The sequence below is a fragment of the Theropithecus gelada genome, chromosome 12, assembly GCF_003255815.1.
Source record: "Theropithecus gelada isolate Dixy chromosome 12, Tgel_1.0, whole genome shotgun sequence".
NCBI lineage: Eukaryota > Metazoa > Chordata > Mammalia > Primates > Cercopithecidae > Theropithecus > Theropithecus gelada.
This window is the reverse complement of record NC_037680.1, coordinates 82489818-82509582: the sequence shown is the minus strand read 5'-3', so window position 1 is coordinate 82509582 and position 19765 is coordinate 82489818. Positions and strand designations below refer to the sequence as shown.

At 47.3% G+C, this 19765-nt stretch overlaps 1 protein-coding gene across 5 annotated transcripts in view; it reads right to left on the bottom strand.

The window, feature by feature from the left end:
• NRP2 (neuropilin 2) overlaps positions 1–19765 on the bottom strand; it is a 115355-nt gene that overhangs the window by 40046 nt on the left and 55544 nt on the right. For all 5 annotated transcript variants that reach the window (XM_025404391.1, XM_025404392.1, XM_025404393.1 and 2 more), the window contains exons 8-12: positions 17329–17473; positions 14405–14754; positions 12059–12203; positions 8118–8234; positions 4984–5124 (exon numbers count right to left, since the gene is read on the bottom strand). In XM_025404391.1, the coding sequence (XP_025260176.1) occupies positions 4984–5124; positions 8118–8234; positions 12059–12203; positions 14405–14754; positions 17329–17473 (898 nt within the window). The remainder of the gene's footprint in view (positions 1–4983; positions 5125–8117; positions 8235–12058; positions 12204–14404; positions 14755–17328; positions 17474–19765) is intronic.

The following is a 19765-nucleotide window of genomic DNA, read 5'->3' as shown; positions in this document are numbered from 1 at the left end:
GTCTCTGGATTTGCAGTGTCTGTGCCCCAGCCAAGCCACAGTAACCTCTTTCTGAAGACAGTTCAATCTAACAGCAATTCAATGGATTGTGTGCTGCCATTGGTCCCACCCGATCTTTTGAACTCAGAGTTGCTTTTCAATTCAGTCACCACTTGCTCACTGTCAAAAAAATCAAGCCCATTATGAGTAAATTCACTTATCAATTATTTCCTCTGATTTCTCGGCAACCATCCACTCACCATACCCACCGACGCTTCACTTAATTTTCTTGTGTGTGCCTCCAGTGAATCAGGGCTCTGGTCTCCCACTCTAACAGAATTCATTCAGTGGCCCAATCGGCATCAAAATAGCCCCAATGAGGTGTTAACAATCTTACCACTTAAATTTGAAGGAATAGCCAGTCACCGTTTGTAAAATTTGGATCTTTCATAACATTAAGATTCTCGACTTACCCCCACTTGAGCTTGTTTTTGAGCCTAGAGTAAAGGTTCTGTTCCCTCAATCCTATAGGCTGTGGCTAGGCAGTCAAACCTCTGCTCAATATCAGGTTCGCTTGTTTTCTTTCTATCTATCACTTTCATGATTTAAAGTCATTGAAGTAATACTGTAATCAGACTTCACAAGGCCAGCCCACGAATCAAAGAGTACACATATAGGGGGAACACACACTGGAGGGTTCTGAAGCTGACCTGGCCTAGTACCCTTTATCTCATCTTGTGTCGTTCCTGACAATAATAATGACTACAGCAATCACAATGATGATGATTATTGACCTTACTTAGTATTAATATTTACTTACAATGCTCTTTTTGATTAGTCACAATAGTTCCTACACCATCTAATGCCATGTTACTTGCTTACTTTACTGTAGTTATCCAGTGAGGGAGAATAAAACAGCTATAAAGATACCAGCCACTGAACACTCCCATCAAGAGATCTCAGAGAAGACACATCCCTCCATTACTTGCTTCTCGGTTCACACCAAAACCAGGGAACTAAAGCATCAGCAAGGGTCCCTGGAGGTTGCTCTCATGTTGATGACCAAAGCACCAGAGTGGTGTTGTTCGATACAACACTCTGTGATGATGCCGTGTATACAGTGACATGCCCTGTCTATACACTGACCAATACAGTGTAGCTATTGTGCCGTTGGAATGTGGCTGGTGGGACAGCAGAACTGAAGTTTTGACTGCAGTCATTTTAATTAATTAAAATAAAATTGCCGCACATGGCTCATGGCTACCATATTCAATGCTGCAGCTTTAGATACCTGCTCACCCTATGAGTTTTTGCCTCAGTTCTTAAAGGCTGGGCTCTGATCATTGAGGTCAGGAGATCGAGACCATCCTGGCTAACACGGTGAAACCCCGTCTCTACTAAAATACAAAAAATTAGCCGGGCGCGGTGGCGGGCGCCTGTAGTCCCAGCTACTCGGGAGGCTGAGGCAGGAGAATGGCGCGAACCCGGGAGGCGGAGCTTGCAGTGAGCCGAGATGGTGCCACTGCACTCCAGCCTGGGCGACAAAGTGAAGACTCCGTCTCAAAAAAAAAAAAAAAAAAAAACTGTCTATGATCAAAGCACCTGAGAATGTAGGAAACATGCCATCTCCCTACTAAGGGGGTGCTTCCTATGTCATTGTCACTACAGAGGAAAGCCAAAGTGTCTTCTTAGAGAACACTGAGTGTTCCTCTGCAGCTAGCGGGGGTCACTGAATTTGGAACAGGGTCCCGAGAGGCTGGTGTGAACACCCTCCAGGCAGCTAGGCCACAAGCAAAGAACTAAAAACAGAAATTCTGAGTGGCTTGAAAGACTATCTTGAAAAACAAAAACAGTGGAATGAAACCAGTGGGTGTCTTGTCAGCCTTAGGCAACCACTGGCCAAAAAGAACAGAACTAATTGCTTACTTAAAAGGAAAAGGAAAAGAAAGAAAATATGAGAAAACAATGAAATCAGAAAACATCCAAGGAATGTAAGCAGCTTCCACAGGCCCTGCTCATCCTATGGCCTGTGTCGGGTACTTTAACACAGCTAGATCCTTTCCTGTCCACCTGTCTCTTCATCCTGGTGCCCCCACACTTGATGGAGACACCTCCTTTCTTAAATTTCATTACTTCTGTTTGCCTATCTCATAAGGGGATGAAGCATATGGCACACGCTCGTGAAGAGTGGGACGGTCCCCTCTGTGGATGGCAAAGTGTGGCACACAACAGGCTTTCAGGCTGACTCCGTGGGCGCCAGCCGCTCTGAACCCATTAGCAGTTGCTCTGCCCCCAACCAAGCCAGCTGCTTCCCTTCTCCCCAATCCCCTCAGGGCCTACCCCCTCCTTTTTTTTTCGATGAAGAAGAAGAAAGGACCACCCTGAACAGAAAGGGCTTTCTCTCCTCTCCTGCTTAACGCCCAGTATCGAGCTTTGTAAGGAGAAGGAAAATGGGAAATACAGAGAACGGTTCATAAAGTCATCAGAGGATAGAGGGAAGGGCTCTGATAACAATATTATGATTTTGTTTCCTGGAGGCAGCTTACAAGTGCCACTTTCCCAAACTTCAGGGATTCCTCTGGAATAGGAAAATAATTATTTTCCCTTTCAATATCTTAAGGGAGGAACAACATTAGATTTAGCAGTTCCTTATGGCCCTAATTTTCTCGCTGTCCCCATCCATTCAGCCAAAGGCTGGAATTCTGCCCACTTTGTAAGCTTGCTCTGAAAAGCCCTCCCAAACCACAGGGTGTAATGAATCAGCTGGAAGGAGGACAAAGACTAGAATTCCCAACCACCAGTAGCAAGGGTCAGCCATAGGGGCTTTCGGGTGAAGGCCAGGACTGGACGAGGAGGAGGCGGTGGTGAACGGGTGAAGAAACAGAGGTCCAGGCCAGGGTCAGAGGGAGGTCACTTAAGCTCCCCTAGAGCTGTGACTCGGTAATTGGTGGCCTTGTGGCCTGGGTAGGGCTGCCCTCAGACACTCCCAGAAAAAGTATGCTTAGAAGAGTACAAGGGAGGAGGCCAGAATCATTAGAATGAACCTGAGGACAGACACTGAATAAGAGCCAGCCAACCTCCCCAGCCTGCAGAGGACCCAGGCTATATCTTTTTTTGCAAAGCACCTCTGCTGAGGTATGTACCACACACACACACACACACACACCCCCATGCACAGAAACCACAAACACACTCATGCACACACACATTAACACTAGAATACACACACCTACACAGACCCCACAAACCTTCTTTACATTCAGATAGAACATGGGGGTTGGGAACAACCATGAATTAATTGGATGCAGTCTCAAAGGAGTGGAAATGAAATGAAAAATCCAGGCTGGGTTATAAAAATAAGTATTTTTTCCCAACGTGCAGGAGGTTCATTATATTAATTAAACATTATTGCAGTGAACAGAGAAGGGAGGGTGATTAAGGCTGGACTGGGGTAAGTGTTCTCTTCTGTTGCCCGAGGCCGTGGTGATCTTCAGATATTAATCTCTCTGAGCACTCAAATGCTGAAGAGATAAACACTTGAAATATGAAAATGTTTTTCTCCGGATCAGGCACTGTGACCCTCCGGGGAAGCAAGTGTGGGCTGTGTCAGGAGGCCAGCTCCAAGTGCTCTCCTAGCGTCTGTCCCACTGCCACCCCCCAGGAAGAAGGGACACGCCAGTGCTTGGGGTGAGAAGTAGTTCTAAGGAAGCCTGCAGAAGGGAAGGTCCCTTTCCCTCTTTTATTTTCTAGTCTTTTCCTGTTGTACCCTGGCAAACTGATCTACTAAATTTCCAGAATTCACCCCTCTCCTCTCCAGTGCTGATGGAGGTCTCAGGTCCAGGCCGGAGGTACAGGAGAATTCAAAGTCACTCAGTGCTGTGCTGGAGCCAAGGTGTACCAGCTTGTGAGAGCTGCTTGTCAAGTGTTTTGTAAGCCAGTTGTTAAATGTATTCATTGGTAAAAATTAAATTATATAAAGCTATAATTCAATACACTGTATTAAAAAACAAAGGTAACAAATCCTCAAAACTCAACACTTGCTAGTTATCTTAATACATTTTATCAGTATCTATACTTCTGGAGTCACCTCTGTCTACTGTATTTGCACAATGGAAAAAAAACTGTATAATGCTCTATTACTGACTTCTCAACTCCGTCTCCATTGATGTTGTGTTGGTAGTTTAAGTGGAGCTATGGTAAGGGTATTTATACCACTGAAAGTGACAAACGTTAAAAAGCAGTTGTTGTTGTTGTTTTTAAATCCCTGAAAAGCCTATTGTTAAACATTTACCATCATACTGCTGTGAAAGCACGTAACAGCGGAGAGAGCAGACAACGCTTGCTACCTGTTTAGAAGGGCTAGAGGCAACCCCTTCTTGTCAGCAGTGTCAGGAGAGGCTTCTGAAATCTGGCTTTCTGAAACTAAAAGGGTGGGCTTAACAATGTATCCAGGACTGGCAGCAATACTCTTCTAGAAGCCAAGTGCCAGGCAGCTCTGATAGATACCCATGGGTGTGGCCGCATTTTGGTCCCTCAAATTGACTTGGTGTAGAAGCAATGGCACCCTCAGAGATGTATAAATCAGACTCAAGGCCAGTGGTCTCCCCATGAGCCATTTTAGGAACAGTACCCAGCTCGAAGTTGACAAGGGGCTCCATGATAATGGCAGTGGGTGCTGGCTACGGGAACAAGAGGACATTGACTCACCCCATCTCCTAGGGCCTCCCAATTGTCCCTTCTTTCTTTCTCCTCTTTCTTCTATCTTGGCTTCCCCCTCTCCCTCCCAGCTTCCAGGCTGTGCTGTAATCACAAGAGAGGCTGGGAACCACCAACCGGCTATTCTTTGAGGTGACGTCTTGAGCAAAGACTGTGGTGGTTTGTGGGCAAAGAACAGAGGATTGTTCTGCGGTGGGAAGTTACAAAGCTTGTAAGGGAATCTGGGGTTGAAGTATGTGGAACAGGCTAGCCTTAACTCTTTCATCTCTTCACTCACAGCTGGCTTACCTGGAAACGTCCGGTCGTTCGGGCTGGAGCTGCTGGCCCAGGTGGTCCGGAGCCACTTGGCATGGTCATACATCCAACCACAGGGCTCCTCGGGGAAATCAAAGTTGCAATTGAATCCCGAAGGGAGCTGCAAATCTTTGTCTAAAAGGGGAAAATAATAACCCAAAGGAAGGCAAATGAAATGGGTTCAGAGAACAGCCACAGTGGTACTATTTAAATGGCTGGCAAGGCCTGAGTGGAGAGCAGAGAAAGAAGTGGCTTCCTTTGCTTATTCATTTAACTCATCTTGGCGATCGCTGGCTTTCGGGTCAGGCTTTGGTCTCATCCTTCCCAGGCATGAAAGCCAAGTCTGCCAGTGGTTCCCATAGTAAGCAATTATAAATGAGGCCACCAAATGGCTTCAGGCTCTAATCAGCCTCTTCTGTCCACCTCGGACAGCAGACAAATGTGAAAATTGCTGTTCCCTAAATGCCAGAGAAGAATGTCTCCCCAGTGCCCTGGTGGAAGGCTGGCTCCCAAAAAAAGTATTATCTCATCTCCTGCCAACCTGGCTCTCAGAGGAGGTGGGGCGGCCCATTAGCATCCAGAGAGACTGAAATCCCTGGGAGGTTCTGCCCAGTGAGGAGAAAGTGACCTCAGAAACAAGGAAGGCTTGTTTGCTACACTTCACCTCTTTGTGATCTGTCTCTATTTCTGAAGACTGGGACAGTCCAGCATCTCCACGGGGAGGTATGCCCGGTGGGAAATTTGGCATGGTAAGAGCAAATCGAAGGGACCAGACCAGCCAGCGGCTCAGCTCAGTGCTGACCAGGAGGAAAAACAATTTCCCATCGTGCTGAATCCCTGGAGGCTGCGACCCCAGGGAGGTGGAGAAAGTTTTCCCTATGGGAATCCAGGAACTAAGGACACAATGGTGTCCTGTCTGCTTTGGTGGTTCACCTGCCTGAGCCTGAAGACAGAACCAAGAGAGTTTCTTCTGAGGTTCCACCCAGCTCCAAAACTCCAGTATGAGTTCATGCCAAATATGTGACTAAGTCGGGGTGGTGTGGAGGTGGGGAAAGAGGAAATGGGAACCCAAATGTGGTTATTTGCCAGCTGTTCCTGCGGAGACAGCGGAAAGATGCCGGCTAATGTTGGTAGCAGGGAGGAAGTGGGGTCTCTGCCCTTCTCACTTCCCTTCCCAGGGTTCTTAGAGAGGAATTTCCGTGGGGAGGGCTTAGAATGCAGGTTAGGAAGTCTAAAGGGAGCCACAGACCGGTAGAAACAAATTACTCACCCTAGGGGTGAGGAGGGCTCACCTCATGGGGGGCAGGGCACTGCTGGCGTCAGAGGGAGGAGGAAGATTGTCACCAGGCCCTGTAAATGCCTCCCCTTTCCAGGACAGCATATTTAACATTTGCCCACCCTTGGCCAAATTCAGGTTGAGTTTAGAAGAAACACATGGAATCTATTACAGAAGCATCAACCTGTGGCTTGGAAAAGTCAGCCCTTAGCCCTTACCATCCCCTTCTCCTGACAATTTCTGAATTTCTATTTTTCCCTTCAAAAAATATGAAGTAATTCAATATAGCATAAATCCTCTGTAATGTTTACATGTATACTGTATCTCAGGAACCAGATTCTACAAAAAAAACTTTTGCAAAAAGAAAAGGGAGGAACCATCAAAGAAACCTCAAATGAAACAAACCACTATAAACGGGAAAATCATATTAAAAATAAACTTCTGAAATTTTGTAGCAGAACCCTTAATTTTTCCTTTGATTGTTGTTTAGCTAGAACCCCCACTCCAGGTCCTCAACAAGCTAACTCTGCAAATCCAATATCGTATATTAACTCCCTGTGCATTTCACTTTTGGCTCTCAAACTATCTGAAACATGTCTTGGAAGATTCTCCAAGTCTCCTTCTTCTCTCCATAAAACAAAAACAAGTTCATTAAAATGTCAGAATTCTGTATTCAACTAACCCCGACCAGCAGTGTCCCCCACCCACACAATAACACAAAAGCACAATCCCCAAAGCATATGCATTAAATTATTGCCTTTTCAGTCACATAACTTCAGCATTTATTTTTGGCTTTCCTCCCATTCTTCTTTGTAGCCATTTTCTGGAGTCATCCACTCCATCAGTGCAGTTCCTCTGTCAAACGGCTGTGCTTGCAGGTTCCACAGATTTCGCCATCTACCTACCATCTTTATCTCTCCATCACTTCTCTAGTCTCTTTGCCAATCTTCTCTCATTTTGTTTAATGAAGATTTAATAATGATCAGTAATTTACTGTAAGTTGAGGCTGTCAAGCTTAACATTCTAGACAAAATGCCAGGTGTTCCGAAATTTGTGGTTTCTTAGAAATGTCCTTATACTTAGTGACCTTAGCAGTATGATTTAAAATGTGACTTCCTTTTGTGTTCTGCCAATTATTGTTTTTATCTAACTTGGATAGGCTGTGAAGATAAACGAAAGGAATGTAGATTTCCCATGTGATGAGACCCACCCAGAAATGCGAAGCCCCTGAGTTTTGAGGGAACGGTTGAAGATGCCTTTTTACATTTCTGCCTTTGTCTCTGATCTGCACTCTAGTTATAGAGGATACGGTGCACTATCTTATAGAATCATCACTGTTATACTTTCTCAAATTAGTGGCGGTGAAAGACACAGGGAAACACAATTAAGTCACTGCTAACTGCTGGATTAACCCAACCATCGCGCTCCACGGACCAAATCACCCAGATGACTGCCGTATCTTCACTTGACTATAGCAGACACACACAGCTTAACAAGAAAAACTATCAGAGCTGTGAATTCTAAGGATGAGGATGGTTTTCCTTTAGCAGACAAGCAAGATAGTGAGGGCTCAACAAATGAGACTTCTCAAAAGAAGTCATCTTTGTCTCACCTGATGTCTAGTGGGTTCACACCAGTAGGGCTGTGCTGGTTGTTACACTATTCAAATGCCTCTACATTGGTTGTAAATAGCCACTGCCCCAGACCCCTGAGTGTCTCCACCTCTCTTACTCCTTCCCTGAGATCCCCTGGATTTCTGACCCAGGAGACCCCTAGGTCCCTGCCCAGCCACAGGCCAGCTCCCACTCTGACTAGTCGGCACCCATGCCATCGGGATGCAATATGTGCTTACCATCCTCAAAGCTGCAGTTCTCCCCACACTCCGTGGCCTCCTCATCGGTGGGATAGGGGGTAGTTGTCTCTTCGCTCTTCACGGTGGGTCCCAGCGTCTCTACTGTGGGCTTGGAGTCTGTCGTAAGGGCAAAGGAAGAGAAGAGAATGCTGTAGCAGCCTGTGTTGCAACCCAGCAGGAGGAAGATGCCAAACATCTTTAGAGAAGAAAAAGAAGATGCACACATGTGCCCAAAACTCTGAAGTCACATCTGTGTGCTGTCAATGAAGTCAGAGGCATCACCATAGTAGAATGAGAATCGTCCTGGGTTGCAAAACCAGCAGTGACAGGTAGGGACGCAAACCCACATTCTTTACTCCACGGCAGAGGCCCTGACATTAGCACAAAAGGCCACATGAGGCAATAATGGAGGGGCGATAGGCGACAGTGACTCCAAGGAAGGACAAAAGCACACTCTGGCTCATGTCTGCGCAAAACTGGATGGATGGGAATATGGATTTAAAGGGCCTCAGACTCTACATGGTGAAAGTGACTTGGGGCTATGCCTAAAGGTCAGGGTGTGGCAAATTCAAGTGTTTCCTGGATCCAAACACCTACTGTAAGTGAGGAAAGCAGACGTGGTGGTGGGGGCAGGGAAGGGTTGGAGAGAGAGGAGGTGGTGACAGCTGAGATCTTACATGCCTGGTTTGAAGGTGGCCTCCAAGACTGGCTCCCCCAGATTGGGGCCTGGAGGGGAGGCGGCCCAGTGTGGCCAGGCCAGGTCTTCCAAATATTTCCCCCTTTCCTTTCCCTAACAAGAAGGCAAAAATCCCTAAGTAAAATCTCCAGACGCTACATGTTGGCAACTTGTTAAAAATGTTATACTACATAGCACACAATGAACGCTGGGTAGGCCAAACCTGGCTGCAGGCAGTGGTTTTGACCTCAGCTCTAGGTGATTCATTCACCTATTCATTTGCTTATTTGCTCACGCCCGTCATTCATTCAGCAAGGATTGAGGGAGTGAATGGAGCTATGAGTCAGGCCCAGGTGTTCTGGAAACTGGTGCTCAAGTCCACATGTTTTGGGGTGGCGTCTTCATCCCAGAGCTGTCCACCGACAGGATGCTGGTGCCTTGTCCCTCTCATTTCTATACATGTTCCTTTGCGCTATTGTATGTGATTAGGTGCCTTTGTCAGGCACCCTTCAGGATACCATTTAATAAAGCCAGAAGCTGGAGGAAATTGCTAAATACGCTGAATAGCTTTTTCACGGTCGACTTCCCACCTTTCTGCTATTAAATACTACGTACATAACCTTTCATACTTCCCTTTGCTGTGTCTGCCTTTTGCTCACAGTAAATAGCAAATAACCTCGAAGCGTCCTAATTTGTAAGTTCAAATTTGTCACTGTGTCATAGAAACTCGATTGTAAAGCAAACTATGGGGCAGTAAGGCAAAACATAATTATCTGAAACACAAACAAACCAACTAACAGGTGAAGCAGCCCTGTCATATTATTTAGCTGCAGCAGCTCAGCCCAGGCCATTATTTTTCCTGTTATCCTTTGGGATAGGGATGAAGAAGTGAACCAAGGATGAGCGGGAGAAACAGATGGAAATTTGAAAAGCAAACATAGCCACATGGCCTATGGAGAACAGTTTCTGGAAATGTTAGGTAGCAAAATGGGTCAGCTGATTGGTGTAGAGAATGTTAAACCCGGGGGCCAGTGAGGCACCAGAGGGCAGGGCGTGTAAATGAAAGTGGAGGAACGGCAGGCACGGAGGCCTCGGTGTTTATACTGTTTGTGCAATGTTTGTACTGGGCGCTTCAAGGTAACTGCCCATCAAACAGCAACGCTCCCCCTGAAATTGAAACCAGATGTCAGAGACTTCAAAGGAAAGGAGGCTGGGCAAAGGGAATGCTCCTCAACTCTGATCTTCCAAGGAATGGCCAGGCAGGGCTTTGAAATAAGAAACCTGTCGCTGACCATCATTGGTGTAATTTGGGGCAGGTTGGGGTTGGGGAGCAATGAGGGAAAGAGGTCATTAGCAACTGTCCCCCTGACCAGACTGGGAGGGCGTGGCACCGAAAGGCAAGGGATGGGGGGAAGAATGAGGTGGACTTCATCCAGCTGAGTGACCTCTGGCAAGTGACTTCTACCCTCTGGGGCTGTTTCCTTGTCTATGAAAGAGGAATTGGCCAGGTCTGTGATATTTCCCAAACCACGCATCACTCTCATCATTGGGTTGTGGAATCCATTGAATAGGTCATGACCAGCATTTAAAACGTATCGACTATAATATTTTAGAGTGCACTTCCATGGTTAAGATGACCATTGCTTTGGGAACCTTCGGTTTCAGTTACATTTATTTATCACAAACGGTTTGCTGGGTGCCAGGCAGTAGTCTAAGTATTTCATATCCATTCATTCATTTAATCCTCACAATGACCCTACGGGGTGTAGATAGACTATTGTCATCTCCATTTTTCAGCCAAGATAAACAAGGCGCTAAGAGACTAACTTTTCTGAGGTTATGCAGCCAGCAAATGGCAGGGGCAGGACTTGAACTTGGCAATCTGTCTCCAGAGTCCAAGCAGTTACGCATACACTGTACCCCGTATACACAAGTGTGTGTGTGAGTGCTTAGAAGTGGGTTGTGAAGGAAAATTATTTTAAATTGTGTATCATGGGCAGAAATGCGTGAAAGCCACTGGCTTACAGACTCCTGGATCCCCTACAGCGCTGAGCCCCTGATTCCAGCGCAGCCATAAATGAAGCCAGCTTGTAGCGGGGGGAGGTTTTCTGCACCTGCGAGAGGACAGGTGACACACATTTCGCAGGCTGCAGGGAACTTTGGCCTCGTCGCCAGGTAATGGGGAGTAAAGTGTCTTCCTATGAAGATGTATTCGCTGGGGCTGCCTTCAATTCAAAAGCGAGGAGGCTAATTTGGGCCCAATTCCCAGCCCCTGTGCCTCAACGGGGCTCCTCTGCACTGCCGTAGCCAGCGTACAGGCAGCATTTTTCTCCCTGGGAGCCAAAAGCACTTCTCCGACATGCCCTTATTAATCCTTCATGCCATCCTGCCAGCTGAGCCGGTGACAGGTACAGCACCGACAGGAAAATGGGGATACCTGGGGCCCTGGTGGAGGACAGCAGGAGAGCTCAGGCTAGTGGCTGCTCCTGCTGGCATCAGGCTCAGGCCCCGAGCCCCAGTGGCTCCCATGAACTCCTTTTGGCAGGCAGTAAGTGAGCTCCGGGTAAGATCTGGTGCCAGCTCTGCTGAGGGAGGAGGGCCAGCGCCCCGAGGAAAGGAAGGTAGGGCCTGACTCAGAAGGGCAGGGCTCTCCCTCGGAAACCAGGAAGGCTGGGCACCCTCTGTGGGCCTCACCCTCATTTGGGAGAATGAGAGGTGTTCCCCGAGGCCTGGGCCACCTGGCAGGAATGAGCAGGACAATGAGAAGGAGTCCTGCCCCCATCAGCTCCCTGCAACAGGGTCCTTTCTGAGCAAATAAATGCCTTTTACAGATGTGGCCCCGAAATGAAAATGAAGTCTCTTAGCCACTGACATCTGGAGGCCAGATTCAGACATAAACCAATTACTTTATTATCATGAGGGGTTTTTTTCTTTCCTAAATCAACAGCCACAGCCCTCTGGCCTGAAGAGCCAGGGTCTAATTGAATTTGGGTGGGTGGTATGTGGTTATGATTTGTTTTTGAGAGACTCGGGTTGGAGAATTGAAATGATCCTTTAAAAAAGACAAAGTGCATCCCTTGAGAAACTGTCCCGAGTCCAGAGGCTGCGGTACCCGCGGTCTGAGGCAGGAGAACATGGCAGGGGTCTGCAGCGCTTCCAGCTCCAGGGATGGCTGCTCCCTCCACAGCCCTCCCAGGGCCTCGTGGGATGTCAGGGTCAGAGGACCATGTGGGTGACATGCAAAGGGGAGGAAGTGTCATCTTACCTGTCCAGTCACAGCCCAGCACCTCCAGCCGCATCCCAATCCCCGCCGGCGACCACCTCTCCGGGTATACCCGCACATACTGCGCCGGAACGGGGTCGAACCTTCGGATGTCAGGGGTGTCATAGTGCATGTTCCCTTCAAACAGCTGCAGGGAGAGAGGCCACTCAGCCCTACTGGTGTGGGACCCAGTCCCTATCACCTTGTTGCCTTTCCTTCCCCTTCTCCTCCCTGCCCCGCACATCCAGCCAGGAAGGCAGATTCCTAGTTGATCCCTGGCACTGGGACATTCCAATCCATGGGGCCTTCATTTTCAGACCAAGGATTTTATTCATTTGGAAGGTGGTTAGGGACCCAGAATTATGGAAAATAGGAAGTAAACAAAGGTGGCAATTTCCAGGTTGTATCTTTTACCTGGTGACTGAAATGGAGTATCTGGGGAAGAATTTGGCTCCAAATGCATTTTCAGCTGACTTTGGCTAGAGAAGGGGGAAGGCAGTTTGGGTGATCTTTGACCGTTCGGAATTCCTGGTCTACTGGGAAAGGGATGCTTCTTTTTCTAATGCGTGAAAGCCTCGACTGAGGTAGCCCAAGCTGACTGATAATTCCTAGCTCACTGAGAACCTGGCGGGAAAATGACCCCCTAGGCCAATGACACTGTCTTCTGATCACACATCGACAGTCTTAGACTGTTTCCCAAACCTTTGTTTAAGGAAAGCACTCCTGTCAAAAGAAACCTCACACGGAGCCCCAGTACATAAAACTGATGATGCGGGGAGCAGGGGGCTGCTTTGGTGGAGCTGGGTGGAGGACCAGCCTGGAGTACCCTTGGAGACACTCATCCAGGGGAAGGACAGGAGTGGGTGGCCCAGGGCCTGCGGCTGATTAGCCCCCAAGAATTCTGCAGGACCGCTCCAGGTTTCAGGATGCCCTGGGTCCACAATTCTGAACCGGAAGCACTGTCTTGGATAGGGCTGTCTCCCACAATGGCAAAGATCAACTCCTTTCCCAAGAAAAACCAGGCTCAGCTCTCCCTGGGGAAGCCTGCGGCCCAACTTCTGTTCCATTGATGCAAAGTTCCAGTTACCAAGCCCTGAGCCTTTCTAAGCCTCTGGAGTTGAGAGCTGGGAGTTTACCTCAGCATCGCAAAACGTCTAACCCAGCTCTTGCCTCTGTATTCAGAATGGAAACATTTGCTTAGCAAAGGTGGCCCCGAGACATGTAACACTCCCTCCTTTTTTAGGGACCCGTTCTTTTGAGAAAAACAAGTGGTAACTAGAGATAAGAATCAGAGAGCCTGGCCCGCCAGGAGACTGATCTGGGGAGGGACAGAGGTATGACGTCTCCTCCCCTTCTGGGGCTCCTCCTGTCTGTGTTGAAGGCTGACCTTCACTCTGGTGGCAGAAGGGTAGGCTGCACTGGTCTGAGCCTCTGGCTCGGAGTGAGGTTCTCTTGCTTCTCCCTTGCCTCAGTTTGAGAGGCAGGAAAGATCTAAGCAGTCAAAACTAGGAAAATACAAAGGAATGCAGTGACATTCAGAAAAACATCGTTATTTTTGGAAGTCAACCTCTAGTTTCTATAGCTTGGCCTCCAAAAACCACATCCCCTTTAGATGTCTGGCCAATTTCAAGAAACTTTATCTGAAAGAGTGTATAAAGAGTGTTGAACTTTTTAAAAAGTCAGTGTTCAGTAGTGGTTAAGCATTGACTTTGGAGTCAGACTTCCGGTTTCTGAATCGGCTCTACCACAGGTGAACTGTGTGACCCCGGGCATGATATCAAGCGTCAGTTTATCAACACTAAAATGGGAGTGACAAAAAGATCTACTTTGCATAGATGTTGTGAGGATTAAAAAAGAGTCATTGCCGGGCCTGATGGCGCATGCCTGTAATCCCAGCACTTTGGGAGGCCAAGGCAGGTGGATCACTTGAGGTCAGGAGTTCGAGACCAGCCTGACCAATACGGTGAAACCCCATCTCTACTAAAAATACAAAAATTAGCTGGGTGTGGTGGCACACCTATAATCCCAGCTACTCAGGAGGCTGAGGCAGGAGAATCGCGGGAACCCTGGAGGCAGAGGTTGCAGTGAGCCGAGAACATGCCACTGCACTCCAGTCTGGGTGACAAAGACTCCATCTCAAAAACAAACAAACAAACAAAAAGAGTCAAAAATAAGGTATTTAGCACAGTGCCTGGCACAAAGTAATCTCTCAAATGATATGTGTTTTATTGGATCTCAGGAGTTGGATGACGACTGTTCAGATGGGGCATCACCACTCTCCACTCCCCGTACCCCACTTAGCCTCCCCTGTGGAGGGTGAGGTTACAGAGGCCTCCAAGAACAGCCTACCTTTGGTTGCTGGGTCCTGGGGTCCTGAATGTATTCCCAGTCCTTGCCATTTAGGCTGTAGGAGACTTTGAACTTGCGCACAAACGCCCTGGCTTCCACGGCAGTGATACTGTCTCCTCCGCGGGCTCCCTGGATGATGACGCCTTTCACTGTCTTGGGTGTTCCCAGATCTACCTGAAGCCACTCCTCACCCGGCTGGGCCTGAGGGATTCGAGGGAACCAGCCCGCGCGGCTGCTGACCAGGCGGGCTGCACTGGGGCTCCAGAGATATTCGTGGGTGGAAGAGGCGGAGATCTGGGAGTCTGCAATGAGGCCTGAGAGCATCCCCAGCATGTTGGAGCAGGGGGCATCTGCAGAGAGGAGAGGAAGATCCAAGAGGTCATGGCTGACACCTGCTAACCAGGGACCACCCCCCTATAAGGAGGGAGTTGCAAAAGAGCCCAACTGTCAAATACTAAGTCAGCACTGATTTCTTTGCGTGGTGAATGTGTATAGCACTGTGGTTAAGAGCCTGGACTTGGAGCTAGACTGCCTGTGTTCATGTTCACTCTGCTACTTTCTAGTCAGAGGGCCTTGGGCAAATTATTTAATTGCTCTTTGCCTCAGATTCCTTAGATCTAAAGGAGAGCTAAGAGAGGTGCCTACCTCTTGGGGGCTGTTGCAAGAATTCTGTTAGTTACTAAGACCTCACAGGACAGTGCCTGGCGTATTTAAGTATCCAATGGCCATTAACTATTTGTGCTTACAGCTCTAGCCAAGAACTCTCAGAATGTGCATCTGCACATCCCCTGTTGATGACACTAGTCCCCACTGACCCTCTCAGGGACACCGAGCACAGGGGAACTGAGCTAAGCACTGAACTATTTCCTAGTGATTGTTTTGCCAAGCAGAAGGAAACCTTCCTGGCATCTTCCTGATAGGAAACCTATCAGGTCTTTATTCCCCATATATGTTATCACTGCTCTTTACTGCCTTGGATCCTTCCTACATGCTGTTCCCATGACCCAAAATGCTTTTCCCTTCAGTCACCCCGAGGCTAACATTTTCTTATCCCCAAGCTCAAGTGTCATATCCACAGAAAGGCTGTCCCCCAATTTTCAATCCACACGAAATTGGGTTCCGTCAGAGCACCCTGTTCTTTTCCTTCATACGCACATTCTAGTTTATCTAGTACTTGCATTTGTTTATTATCTATCTTGCTCACTAGCCTGAAAGTTCTACAATGTCAGAGACCCCATCTGTTTTGTTTCTGTCTCTATGTCCCATTCCCAGTGTGTGCCTGGCACATCAGATGTGTGGAGCAAATGATTGAGTGGAGAATGCATGAATAAATGATGTCAGGCAAGGCAGGGTCTATAGTCAGTGTGCATTTCATACTTGCAAACTGAACTATGATAAAAAAAAAGATTCTCCAGGTTGTCCCCCTTCTTCAAAATCACTGGTTTTCTCCTTTCAATCTTCCAGAGAATGAGCTCTAACTAAATATTTGCTGATTAACCTGGAACAGCAACAGGAAAGGGACAGAAAATAGTCCCCTAGACAGGATTAGCATAAACTAATAATCCCATTAGAAGAAAACAGGGTCTTTGTGTAAATGTGATAAGAGCAGAGAATTTGAATTGAGAAAATGTGGGTTCAGATCCTGGCTCTGTCACCTCCTAGTTGGGTGACTTTGGGCAAGCTATTTAACCTCTTTGAGTCTTGGTTTCCTCATCAGTCCCCGGCCCACCCTACCTCACAGGGTTGTTAGAAAGCATAGGCAAGATGATGAACAAGAAAGGCATGTGGAGATGCAGAGACTATACAAACACAAGGTGTGTTAACTAGAAGCCTCAGACAGGGTCAGACCTTGGAGCACTCCCTATCAGAGCTGCAATGATTAGGGGAAAGACACATGGATGGATGTACACTGAAGACACTTCTAGGTCAAAGAGGCAACTTGCCTGCCCTGGGCTGAGCCCACAAGATAAAGGGGATTGGTCTGTCCTTGCATTTCTGGGGCTAATCCAGCCATCATCATCTCCCATCTGCACCCCCTGCATTAGCCTCCTGTAATGTCCCAGCTCCCACTCTGGTCTTCTCCAGTCTACATACCTTGGGTTTCAGCCCACAAAAAAGCTGTGTCCATGCCCCTCACTTCCTCTTTTGGTCCCTCTTGCCACCGTGCCATTGAGAAAGCTGTGACCATTGCCTGGTGCACTTTCTGTCCCCTCTTCACCAGGTAATGTTTGTTATCTGCCTTCTAGCCTCACCTCAATCATCACCTCCTCAAAGAAGTCCTCCTTGAGCTCCTAGGCTGGGTCAAATCCCCTACAATGTACTTCCAAGGACCATAAGCCTCTATTTCCAGACGTTGATCACAGTTTTGATTTTATACTTATGAGTTTATTAGTATGTCTGCCCAACTTGTCCATATGCCCACACAGAACAGAGTCTGTTATGCCCACCATTGTGTCCACAGCACCATGCACAGCTCTTGGCCCCTGATTGAGGCAACAGAGAGTGTTATTTGAAAGCAGGGGCTTTGGACTGAAACTGCCTAGATTCAAACCATGGTTCTACCACTTACTGGTGAGTGACCTAGCTCTTTAAGTCTTGGTTTCCTCATCTGTAAAGTGAGGAGAATAATATCTATAGAGTCCTTATGAGGATAATAAAATATGTTACATCTTAAGTGCTTAGAATGGCATCTGTACCTAGTTAGCATTCCATAAATGTTAGCTATTAATAGTAGAAATCGTAGATGCTTAATAAATATATACTGAATGAATGAATGACAAGACAAACTCTGGTAGGACTTGAGTCCTTGAGCCAGTCTGTTTGGGAAGGTCATGTGGTACAGTCATGCTGTTTGCAGAGAGTTGAAAGGGAGCAGAGCCCAGGACTCAATCAGCACCCCAACCTCACTGGAGCCCCCACCTCACCTGTGACCCGGCAGCCGAAGAGCTCCAGCCGGAGGGCAATACCTGAGTGCCAGGTCTGAGGGCGGATCCTAACAAACCTTGTCAGCAGCGGAGCGTGGAGCTTGTTCAGAACCACCTCAGTTGCATCGTTGTTGGCTTGAAATACCTGTAGCGTAAGATGCAAAACCATGTTATAAAACCGTTTGTAGTTCAGCCACTTGAGCAGTCGTTGAAGGAGATGGGAAGGTTCTGTTGAATTTTCTTTCCCTCAAGCTTAAAAATAATCAGTGGGTGTGTTGTTTTTGGGCTTTTTAAAGAAACACAATGTAAAAAAAAAATTAATTTCTCACACTGTTCTACTTGAAAATTATCAATAGTCTTCCCAGAAAATTTTAGAGGGAAGGAAAATTTTGCCTCCAGGCCGAGAGCAGGTAGAAGAAGGAAAACACTTGAGAAGCTAAGGAAGAGGGAGAAAAGTAGAATATCTGTTTAAAATGAAGTAAAAATGTCATCTTTTAGGGCTACCAGACCTCACTCACTAGCTTGAACTTGACACTCCCTCTTCCTCATGTTGCAGGCACCTAGGAATATTTGCAGAGCATCTTCTAATTGCAAAGTGCTTCATGGTTGTTTTTGTTAGTTACTTGATGCCATCCCACCCATGAGCGGGCGAGATGATGAGGGGCACCCTCTACCTACAATGGTCCTGTGTCAATCAACACTTTCTTGGTTCTCTCTGATCTTTGTGGTAGGGTCAGGGTTGCAGACAGTCCTTCAGAGTCCTGCTCCAGCTTCCTCTCACTGTAGTCCCGCCCTATAATGAAATCCATCCCTGTCCCCATCTGACCAATACATCTCTTATGGGAGGGAAGGCTTTTTGGAACAGCTTCTGATCCAACATGGTGGGAGCAAGTCCTGGCTTTCCAGATGGCCCAGATCAATAACTGCCATATGGACCTTATGCTTTTTTGTGCTCTCTGTTCAAAAAAAAAAAAAAAAAAGAAAGAAAGAAAGAAAGAAAGGGAAAAAAAAGTAACTAGAGCAAAGTATATGTGAGTTTCCCTTAGTTTTCCTGAAAAAGGGTAGAGGGAAAAACCAACTAATCAACTACCACTTCTAAATCATACCTGTTATAGCTATAACAACCAAGGGCTATAAGTAGAGTATAGTTGGCTATACTCTACTTATAGCCAACTCTGCAACCATCAGCGATTTCTCCTGTTTAGGAGAACTAGATGCTTTGGCTCCTGATATTCAGGCCATGCCAAGTGTTTGGGCGCACCAACAGGGTTGGGACAAGAGGACTGGGGAAACTGGTATATTTGAAGACTTTTCAGCCAGATGCAACACAACATCTTTGAGTATAAACAATTATGTCTATAATACCCCGGGAGGTAGGTATTCTTATCTCCACTTTATTGGATAAGGAAACTGAGGCTCAGAGATGCCTGTCTGGATCCACCATCCTTGCCAAGTTTTTAGGTTTTAAGCTTATAGTCTCTTCTAACACATTTTCAGTGTTTGTGTTCATGGCTGGAGTCATGAGGCCCTTAAAGTCTCCAGGCATGGGCTGAATGGAAGTAGGGTCACTGTCCAGTGACGTGTTCCCAGTGTGAGTTTATAATCCCACCTTAGAATGGCTTTGAGTAATGGCAAAGAGCAGCACAGAAGTCTAGAGCCAATTGACAACACAGTCCCTTCCTCCCCATGAACTGTGAACTCTATCATTTAACAACCCTATTTCCTACTTGCTAACGTTAAAAGTTGGAGCCATTTAATAACATGCCACTGAAGACATACCTTTTGCAAGTAACTGAAGGGAAGTGGCTTCCTGAAGACAAACACGGAAGCAGATTTTCGCTGGTCCACCATATTCAGTTTAAACCACTGCTCTGATGCTTAGTCCACCAAATCTGGGGGTGCTCCCAGCTCACCCAGTCTGCTGCTCCCTCTCCTCCCCTGGGAAGCCCTCCCACCAGGTCCTAAAGTTGATAGCAGGGAGCACACCTGGGAAGAACTTGTTACTCACTCCTCTCTCCCAGGTTCGATTTTGCTGCTTCCTGAATAGCGATTGTGGGTGAGAAGGAGTGAGAAGACCAAGTTAGCAAGGGAAGGAGAAAAGCCAAGGCAATGGAAGGAAGGAGGGTTAGGGCCAGACACCCTGAGGAAGGCCCAAGGGGAGTGGTGCCTGAGCCTGCTTGCTTCGTACTGATAAAGGGCTCCACAGCTCTCAGGAAAGGGATGGGGAACTGGATCCAAGGAAAAAAGAGATTCATCAGTTCTCTGAGAATTCAGCATGAGGCAGAAGCTATCTGTTTGTTTTTGTTTTGTTTTGTTTTGGCAAGGAAGAAGCAAATGCAGCACTTTGCTTATTTCGGACGGGTGCTGTGAGCAGCAGCGGGGGGCCTCCACTGGCCTGCTCTCTGAAGATGGTGATGGGGACTGTGTGTGTGGTCGC